Here is a 10,439-nt window from a genome sequence, read left to right on the forward strand (position 1 = left end):
CCAAATTAGATTTGATTGTTAGTGTTCATTTCCATTAAGCAAATCACATGCCAAGGATTTTGCTTGAGATTACAAGACTCAGTGTGAAACTAAGAACTAAAATATGGATAATGTTATCCATATTAATTATGAATTATAAATACCCTCAGTGCCTTATGAGTTAATTATGTTTTAAAATATCAGAAATTGAAGGGATTAAATCTTATAATTAAAAATGTGTTAACTTTATATACACCAAGATTTCCCTACAATCAGACAGCCTAAACTTTGGAGGCACAAAAACAGCATCATGACTGAGTTCTAAATACTCTGATGAGAAAAGAAAAGACCCTTCCTACTTTCTCATTAAAAATTATGAAAAAGTATACCACTACAAAATACAGAGAAAAGTTGAAATAACAGCATACATTAGTTGCACAGGCAGTGGGAGGTTTATTCGGGACTTCACTGGTACATGCACTATACCACATCAGCAGAAATTTGAAAAAATATTTATAGGGTTTTATTTTTCAACTTTGTTTTTCTTTCTCTCCATTTTTTTCACCATGCTGACTACTTGTAACTCTACTAATATGGTACATAATTACTCTTTTTCACAAAGCATCTGTTCTCAAATACAAGCCATATTATGACTGTCACGGTGCTTATTTCAGGGAGCTCTGGATAATAATTTATGATCAAAGTGTTTATTGACCCTTAGAGACTTTCCTCTTGCATACTTACTACTGTGAGCTTTCTGACCAGATCTTAAATAGAATATGTCTGTGAGTCATATTATATTCATTGTATTGGAATTTACTTCTGTTTATTATCTTTATAGTTAGAAAGATAAAAAAGATGTTCATCCCTTTCCCAAATATATGTTTGTGTGTATATATATATGTATACATACTTTAATCTTTATTGCATGCTTTGAAATTATTTTTTCTCATTTTTAGTCACATGTTTCAATTGTGTCTAGGTTAGAATGCCATTTTTCTCTATTCTGAATTTTGGTTAAATTGTAATTTTTCTTCTTACCTTAATCTTTCATTTTTGTGATCTTAAAAAATATCAGATAATTTGAATACATTTGTTAGTGTACTTTGGTCATTTCTTCAATCAAAACTATGGAGGAATTTTCAAAACATTGCAAGCAAGGTTACAAGAACATATTTCTCAATTCATTCCTTCCTGCCTACCACAATGACCAGTGGCCCAGTGAGTTGGAAGAGTAGTGATCAGTTCCTACAGGTTCCAGAAATTTCCTGCCTTTTAAAAATGCAATCAGAGAAAATAGTTATTTCAATTGGATATCTGTTCCAAAGACAGGTTATCCTCTAACTGTATTAAGTTGAAGTCTCCAAATTTCAGGTTTGCTGCTACCCATTCAAAAGATTATTTGTACCCATAGCGCCCAGCTGTGGCCTTCCAATACCATTTCCCACTTAAAGGAACTGAGGTTCTTAGTGACCGTGGGTGATTACAGATCTGAGGCAAAAAAATAATAACAGCTTCAATTTATATAAAATACCATATTGTGCCAAAACCAAGAAACTTACTGACATCCTCTGAAGTCATAAGACACAAAAACTAACTTGATAGGGCCACCACTGATAAAAGATGGAGCTTTTAGGCCCTCCCTGGTGGCGCAGCAGGTTAAAGCACTGCACTGAGAAGCTAAAGCCACTTCAGCATGAGTTCGATTCCCACCTGCCCCGGAGGTGACCACATGGGGTGGCAGACCTCTCCTGACCCGCCCGCTGCTCCCCTCAGCAGTGTACTTCTTTAATCTGCCTGTTCTGCTCCCCGCTCTATCTCTGGTGAAGCCTTTCGCCACCCCTGAGCCTCTGGCCTGTACCCCAGTTCTGTATGTACAAATAAATAAATCTTTAAAAAAAAAAAAAGATGGAGCTTTTAAAATTAACATTTTATAAGATTATGTAAGTTTCAGGTGTGCAGCATTATAATATGGCATCTATGTGTGTTACATTATGTCACCACCAAAAGTTCCATCCACCCAATAATGTTGACCCCTTTTACATGATTCACTCTTTCCCCTTCTCCTTTGGAGAAATTTTATTAAAAATTTTATTAAAAACTTTAAAACTTAAATCTTTATTTTGTAAAGATACTAACTTGATTCAAATATGCAAAAGTGAAGAGAAAGAAGAATTGCTGGGTACCTTTTATACAGCATCAAAATTTATCAATTTCTGGCCTATATTATTATTTCAGTGCCAGTTCTGCCTATGCCTTTCCACCAAAGGATTTTTTTTTTCAAGTAAATACCCATTAGCATATCATTTAATATGCAGATATGTCAATATAAATTACTAAAATAAAATGGCTGTTTTAAGAGCAATCATGCTATAATTTCAGAGGTACAGATTGAACATCAAGAAGAAATTCAATGGTAAGTTGAGCCACATCAAATATATCCAAGTGAAAAAACTTACTAAAAATGTATTGTGGCTCATCTTCTGAAATAGGACATTAGCTTAGTATTCTAAAATTTGTTCAATAAAAGGAGAAGGATGAAGGGATTATCCTATCTTTCCTATATACATAGCAGGATAGTTAAACAAATTGATAAAATTTCTTTATAGAATGCTAATAAATAAATATAGAAGGGATGCTTTTGAAAAGGATGTTTGAAGCCTCTATTGAAAGAATTTACACAAAGATTATACTGAGATGCTAAACGATCAAGGGAGGGAGTGATAAGGAGATTCATAAAGGATAGATCAGCCACCTTCATCCAGGGGCGCAAGTCACTTTCAATGGTACCAAAAGTGGGACATGTAAATGTTAAAAACTTCCAAATGTGATACAATTAAAAAACACATCAACACCCAGAATATATTTTTGCCCTAAACTGAGGGTAAGAAAAACAGAAGTAGAGTCTACCCAAGCTCCAGATAACTGGACAGTACTATGCTAAGAGTAGGGGAAGGTGGAACTTAAAGTCCTCTAAAAGAGCCTTAAGAGAAATACCAACCCAGTAAAGTGTCAACCTTGTCAGTCCAAATAAGTGAGCCTAATTGTATTTGGGGCAATAGCAGAACATGAATATGGCCTGAGCACAGAGGAAGCTACTAAAAAAATAGTTGTTAATTTGTTAGCTATGATATTTTGGTTGTATTAAAATATATTTGATAAAGATACATAACAAAGTACTTAGAGGTGAGAGATGATAGTTTATCTAAGACTTGCTTCAGAACATTGCTTGTCAGTATGTGACCACCAGTATTAACCTCACCTAAGAGCTTGTAAGAAATACAGAAACTCAGTTCCAGATGCAGAACCACTTTTGAATGAGACTCTATAGTTGTATTTATGCTCATCGAGATTTGAGAAAGCACACCTTTAAAAAATTAGGGGTGAGGGGTAGTGTAGGTGGGGCATAAGAGAAACATGGTTAGCAGATATTATTTCTGTAACTGGAGATTTTGGGGTATATGGGATTAAGCATGGGAATTTTATTGGTTTTAAGTCAAATATTCCTAAATCAGGAACTGGTACAGTGTGATTGTGCCAATGTGTATATATCCAATGACTTGTTTTTAATATAAGGTACTAGTAAGTGTTGAGATAAATATTACCTCATTACTTCCCCTTTTCCCCTTCTTCCCTGAATGCATATTTCTTTTCAAATTGTTCCCTACTAAATCAAATTGTTCTTTTATAATTTATAAAGAAAACTTCTTTTAAACTGCCAGCACCAATTTGTTATCAATTCCACTCTCTAGGCTCGCTTAAAAAAACCTCTTAGGAGCCTGGATGGTGTTGTGTATGACGACGATGATGACAATGACATTGAAAGAGCAAGCAAGTGAGTAATGAATTTTGGTTGTTTAATCGTATTAAACAATGTGGCTTAATAGTAGAACGTTTGGGTTACAAAAACTATTTAAAAGAATGTGCACTCTCAGAAACAGATTTTGTTCCTTTGATTCACAAAAGCAAGTGCTCACTGGAGTTTCATAGAGGATTATAGTACTTTGGGAAAGCAAATCAAACCTGAAATAGTTCAGAAATATCTGGAATAATGTTAAAGTTAGATGCCTACCCTCCTACTAGAGAGGGACAGATTCAATATCAGGAACAGTGACAGTATTTAATTCAAATCAAATTAGCAGTCAGGGAGATGGGGGAGGAGCTTGAGCTAATAGTGGTATCAGAAAATTTTAATACAAAGTTAAAAAAATTGTAAAGTGCAATAAATGGAATAATATTATACATTTAACTTTTCAGCCGTTTTATGACAAGGTGGACATTCTTTTTTCTCTGTTAATTATATTTTGGTCTATATAAAATAAAAGAGTATGCATTATTCTTTAAAATAAATGAATAGGTAAAAGGAAAAACATCTAAAAATACTGAACTTGAGCTATAGCAAACTTTTTTTTATATTAATATAATAATTTTTACATTTTGTGCCTTTTCCCATCTCAGTTGTAGCAAATTTTTTAAGTATTTAATCTTTCTTTTAAGCCTAATTTCCCCAAATCCCACAGCTTCTGACTCTGAAAAGCTCTGCTGCTGCTGCTTCATTAATTACATACCATAAGCAGTTTTGTTTGGTCTTAATGCATATATTATGGATTTACTGTATTTGTGACAGTATATATCACTATAAAGAATTTATCCATGAACCAATTATCAATTTTGCCATTGTTCCACTGAAATATTATTTTGTTTTTAAGATTTTTATTAATTATCTGCAAGTAGTGATAGGTTGCTTGTATGCAGCATGTATGGCTATATAACTACTATTTTTCTTCAGGTTATCTTCTGAAGATGGCGAAGAAACTTCTGCTTATTTTTATGAAAGTGATGACTCTATTGAAACAAGAGTAAAGACGCCTTACTCAGGTGAAATGGACTTATTAGGAGAGATCCTTGATACATTGAGCACACACAGCTCAGATCAAGGAAAGCTGGCAGCAGCAAAGAGCTTGGATTTCTTTAGATCGATGGATGATATTGATTACAAGGCTGAGGTTAGTTGATTTTTTTTATCTTGTAAGATTAAATGAAAATATTTAATGGAATGAGGGCATTCTTACTTTTGCTATAATTGCCTGCTCTTACAATCTTAGTTGTTAAGGTATTTGATAATTATCAGAATTTCAAAGTGATAAATCTTAATCCTTGAGAATTATACCTAGTAACAGAATTCCAGTGTTTTCCCCTTTTTTTTACTCAGTTTTAGTGGGTTTTGGGAACATTTGAAATTCTTTTGATATATTTTCTTGTTATATTTTATAGATGTCTTTTCTAGAGAGTTTTTTAAAATTGATATATTTTAATATTTTTCCTATAATTTCTGGATTTAAAAAAATTAATAAATGTGTTGAAGTAGTTTTTCCATTTTATTCCTTAACAAAAGAATAGTGCTTAAACATTTGGAACTAAATCTTTTAAATATGTGAGAGATTGAAATTTTAAAATTGTTTTTTGCTTTTTAAAAAAAATCATCTTTAAGTTTTAGTGACATGTAGATGACAAAATTTGTCAGTTGCATATAATTAAGGGGCACAACTTGATGCTTTCATATACCTATATATTGTGAGATGGTTACCACAGTCAGTCTAATTTATATACTTATTACCACAGTTACCATTTTCTTTACCTTTTTTTTTCTTTTTTGGTTAAGGTGAAAGTATTTAGTGTACAATACAGAATTATTAAGTGTATCACCTTTCTGTATATCAGATTTCCAAAATGTATTAATTATTACATAGCTGAAACTCTGTACCCATTAACCAACATTTCCCTACTTCCTCTCTCCAACTCTCCCTTTCCCCAGGCTGCCAATAACAATCATTCTGCTTCTGTTTTTATGAATCCATTTAAGATTCTACATTTAATTGAGATTATGTGGTGTTTGTCTACCTGTATCTGTTTTCTTTCAGGTATTAGTTCATCCAATTTGTCACAAATATCAGCACTTACTTTTTACTGCTAAATAATATTCTATTATATATCTATTTAGCACATCTTTATCCAGTCATTCATCAGTGTATTCTTAGGCTCCCTGCATTTTTTGACTATTGCAAATAATGCTGCAGTGAACATGAAGGTGCAGCCATGTATTAATGGTACTGATTTCATATCCTTTGGTTATATACATAGAAGTAGGATAGGTGGATCAGGTGATAGTTCTGTTGTTATTTTTTTTTTTAGGAGTTGGCTTCTGTAGTGGCTGCACGAGTTGACAATTAACATTCCCTTTTTTTTTTTTTTGAAGATTTATTTATGTATGCATACAGAATTGGGGTACAGGTGCAGGGGCAGTGAGAGGATTCACCAGAGACAGAGTGGGGAGCAGAGAGGCCGACTGACAAAGTACACTGATGAGGGGAGCAGCAGGTGGGTCAGGAGAGGTCTGCTGCACTATGTGGATCACCTCTGGGGTGGGATCGAACTCATGCTGAAGTAGCTTTAGCTTCTTATTGCTGTGCTTTAACCCGCTGCGCCACCAGGGAGGGCCCAACATTCCCTTTAACAGTGTGCCAGAATCACATTTCTCCACACCCTTATTAACACTCTCAATATGGTATGAGTTCTATAGGTGATAATTATAAGGTCATGGAATCCAGCGTCCATCTCATCTCATTTCATTTTTGATAACAGAGCCAAATTTGCAAGTGTTCATATTAACTAGTAATTTTGTATTTCAACTCTGGGAGGAACCTCAATTTCCCAGCCTTGAAAGATACTAGGTAGTGGCCTCTCTGGTGGTCCAAAGGGTTAAGTCTCAGTACTGTCAAGCTATCCACAGACATAACAGCATGAGTTCAATCCCCAGCCAAAAGGAGGTGACCCACATGACACAGCAGACTTCCCCTGTCTTATCTGTGCTCCCCTCAGTAGTGTATTTCAGTCAGTCTGCCTGTTTTTGTTCCCCACTCTGTCTCTAGTGAATCCTATCACCCCTGACACCTCTATCCTATACCCCAGTTCTTTTTTATACCCCAATTCTTATATGCATAAATAAATAAATGTTTTTTAAAAGAAATATTAATACTAATTTTTAAATATAAAATTATGTTACTTAAGTTATGCTCTAGTTTTATTAAAATATTTCTGCATTTGGTGTTTTTTTTTTTTTTTTTTTTTTTTTTCAGAATAAATCCAATGCTCCTAGTGAGAATAATCTAGCCCTACTTTGCACTGGTTCTGGTGATCAAACAGAGTGGCATCTCGGGCAAGATGATAGTGCTTTGCACGGCAGACATCTCCCTCCATCTCCCAGGAAGCGGGTTTCCTCTGGTGGTTTGGCAGATTCCCTGTTTATGCTGAAAGAGGAAACCAGTGAAAAATGCCTCAGTGCTCACAATGTGAGCAGCCCTACGATGGTAGGACAGCCAGCTTCCACTTCAGGAGTGGATTTCCTGGAGCTGGCTTTACCTGAAGTTTCCCAAGTTGATAAAGGAAAGACAGAACAAAAGGAAACACTAAGCCAGATTTCAGATGACCTGCGTACACCCAGTCTTGGACAACGTTCATCTACTTTTGTTCCCTGGGAGAAAGAAGGACAAGGAGCCACAGAGACTTCAGAAGATGTTGGACTGCTTCATGAAGTAGTGTCATTATGTCATTTTACACCTTCCTTCCAACAGGACTTAAACGTTTCTGAAGAAAACAGTGGTGGAAAGCAAGCTTAAGTCAACAATTAGGAGTTGCTTGCACAGCTGCCACGAAGACCTCGTATTCCACATAATCCATATAGGAAGCAGATTTCTTTGTAGGAATGCAACTCCTGCTACTGTTTCAACAGTTACTCTTCACTTGGAACGTACATTTCTCCCACTCATTCATCTTGTGGACATACTATACACTGATTTTTAAATGTAAAGCTCACTCTTCTACTATGCTCTGAAATCAGGTACTAGTTAGTATGTATGATGAAAATAACTATTGAACATATGATTTCCCAGTATTTGGTGCTTGATGCCATTCATTTTACTTAAACTATGCATATGAAAACCTTTACAGTACAAGTAGCTACTATATTAACCTGGTTAAGCATGAAATGAAGCAGATATCAAAGCTCGTCAGAACTAGCCTAAAACTGCGGAAACTGTTGACCCACTAATTGCCTTAATCTTAAGCCTATAATAAGCATAATTAATTTATGGAATTACATGTAAATTTGAAAGATAACTTATAAGGGTTCTGTAAAGCAATAATGCTTTTTTTATTCATTGAAGTAAGGACAGAATTCTTTTTTTTTTTTCAAAGTTAAAAAGCTCTTTTGTGGACACTGCAGCCATGTTTTCCAAGAAGTATAAAGGTACAAATTTACTGTTCACTCAGTGAAATATATGAAGTGCTGAATTACAATGTGAAGTGAATGACTTTCGTTTACAAGTGACACTTTAAGCATTTTACAGTCTCTACACGTATGCCTTTGCCATAAAGGAATCCACCCCAGTAAACCAAATGCAACTGAAACTATCTTGTTAAAAAAAAGTTCCTCTCTTTTTTTCCTAATTCTCTATCAAAACATATCATTTTAAATTTACTTTAAATTTAACTAGTTAACTTGCTGTTTTATCACTTGCAGATTCATTGAAAAATTATGGAGAATGTATAGTTTCCATAGATTCCTGCAACACAAATTTCTCCTATTATTATCTTATATTTAGTATGGTAGATTCAGCATGATTAATGAACCAATATTGATCGGCCATACTTTATTCAGATTCTCTTAACTTTTCCCTGCTGTGCTGTTTCTGCCCCACAATACCGCTCAGGACACCATTACATTTGTCTTGTTTCTTTAGGTCCCTCTGGATTATGAACTTTTTCATACTTGTTTTTGATGACCTTGATATTGTGAAACATGCTATTTGGTTGTATTATAGACTACCCATCTATTGAAGTTTGGTATTTTTCTCATAATTACCCTGGGATTATGAGCTTGGGAAAGGGAGGTTATAGAAGAAAAGTGTCCTTTTCATCACATCATGTCAAAGGTGCATACAATCAATGCCATGTGTGCGATGTGTGTATTGATATTGACTTTGATAACCTAATTGAGGTGGTGGTGATCAAGTTGCCCACTATACAGTTACTCTTTTCTCTTCCTTTTCATATTGTAGTCTCTGGATGGAACTCACTATGTACAGCCCATATCAAGGAATAGGGGCTTGTATTTCTTTTTTTGTAGCAGAGTATCTGTAAATTATTTAGAATTTTTCTGCATGGGAGATTTGTCTCTTTCTCCCACACATTCATCGTTAAGCTCTGAAATTCAGCTGGAAAGGAATCAATCTTTGATTGCTTCATGGTAGGCTAGACTGACAGGTGTGCGAAGAAAAAAAGACATTATGTTTAATTTTCTATTAGCATGTTCTATATGTGTACTTTATATATCCCAATAATGATTATTTTCAACAATCCTAAAAGGAGTTTTATAAAAACATTACTTAAGTAATATTTACTCAAGTCAGTCTTAAAGAAAAATTACTTAAGATTTTGTTTTGTTTCCCAAAAATGCATTCTAAAATCTAAGTAGGTATATTTTATTTGAAAAGGGCAAATAATGTTTTGCTTATAATGACATACTATATATATTAAGGGAAAAAGTATTTAATCCTTATTTTTTAACACAAGTAAAACTCAAGGTTCTTGTCAAATTTTGCTTCTCACTATTCATTGTAAAATTCCATTTACTTAGTTGAAGTATATAATACAAGAAGTACATGTATTAGAAAGCCTGTTTTAAATGAAAAGGAAAAATGGTCACTCTGCTTGGCAAGGATTCCTTTGTAAGTTTTGAAAAGAATGTAAGGTAGCCTTTGAAAGTGATTATTAAAATTTTTGTTTTGTTTTGTGGGGGTTGCATCAGAATTTGTAGTATAAAGAATGAAATGTGACTGTAGCATAGGCAAAATTTAGGGTTTAGTCCATTATTTAGTAAACAGTCTCAGAAATATAAATCCTTTTTCTCTGTGTTAGTCATCTCAAAAGATATTTCACTACTATGTTTTGGAGAAATTTAGCCACTCACAATTTATGTCAGTGTATTTTAAAAGTCAATCTGTGCCTTATTTTAACGTACAAAATCAGTTTTTTATATTCCATGTTAAAAACAAAAGCAAATACAAAAAGTCTATGTGTTTTTCTTGGAAGATATCCAAAAGACTAGCAGCAAATACTGGAAATTTAAAACCATTAATATTTTGACTATTCAAATTCTGTTCTTAAAGACCTCCCAGTATTACTGTGGACATAGGGAGACTAAAGTAAAAATAAGGTGAGTTCTGATATAAGGGTATTGTTTTCTACTATGTTTATATTTTCTATCATATATACACCAAATATGTGTAAATCCCTTGCTGTCTAAACTCCCCCCCACCTCCATCCACAACACCTGTTCTGCAACAGAATTGTCTAAATCACTAAGACTTGGCTCTGGCACATAGTCTTTTATGTGGCCTCCA

General features: G+C 34.0%; 1 protein-coding gene across 2 annotated transcripts in view; it reads left to right on the forward strand.

Annotated features, from left to right (window-relative positions):
* The window catches only part of DENND1B (DENN/MADD domain containing 1B), a 212,554-nt gene extending 203,160 nt beyond the window's left edge, over positions 1 to 9,394 (forward strand). For both annotated transcript variants that reach the window (XM_012726735.1, XM_012726736.1), the window contains 3 exons: positions 3,732 to 3,814; positions 4,769 to 4,985; positions 7,116 to 9,394. In XM_012726735.1, the coding sequence (XP_012582189.1) occupies positions 3,732 to 3,814; positions 4,769 to 4,985; positions 7,116 to 7,655 (840 nt within the window). In that variant the 3' untranslated portion in view covers positions 7,656 to 9,394. The remainder of the gene's footprint in view (positions 1 to 3,731; positions 3,815 to 4,768; positions 4,986 to 7,115) is intronic.
* The last annotated feature ends 1,045 nt before the right edge of the window (positions 9,395 to 10,439 follow it).

The sequence above is a fragment of the Condylura cristata genome, unplaced genomic scaffold (assembly GCF_000260355.1).
Source record: "Condylura cristata isolate star-nosed mole 26May11 unplaced genomic scaffold, ConCri1.0 scaffold00018, whole genome shotgun sequence".
NCBI lineage: Eukaryota > Metazoa > Chordata > Mammalia > Eulipotyphla > Talpidae > Condylura > Condylura cristata.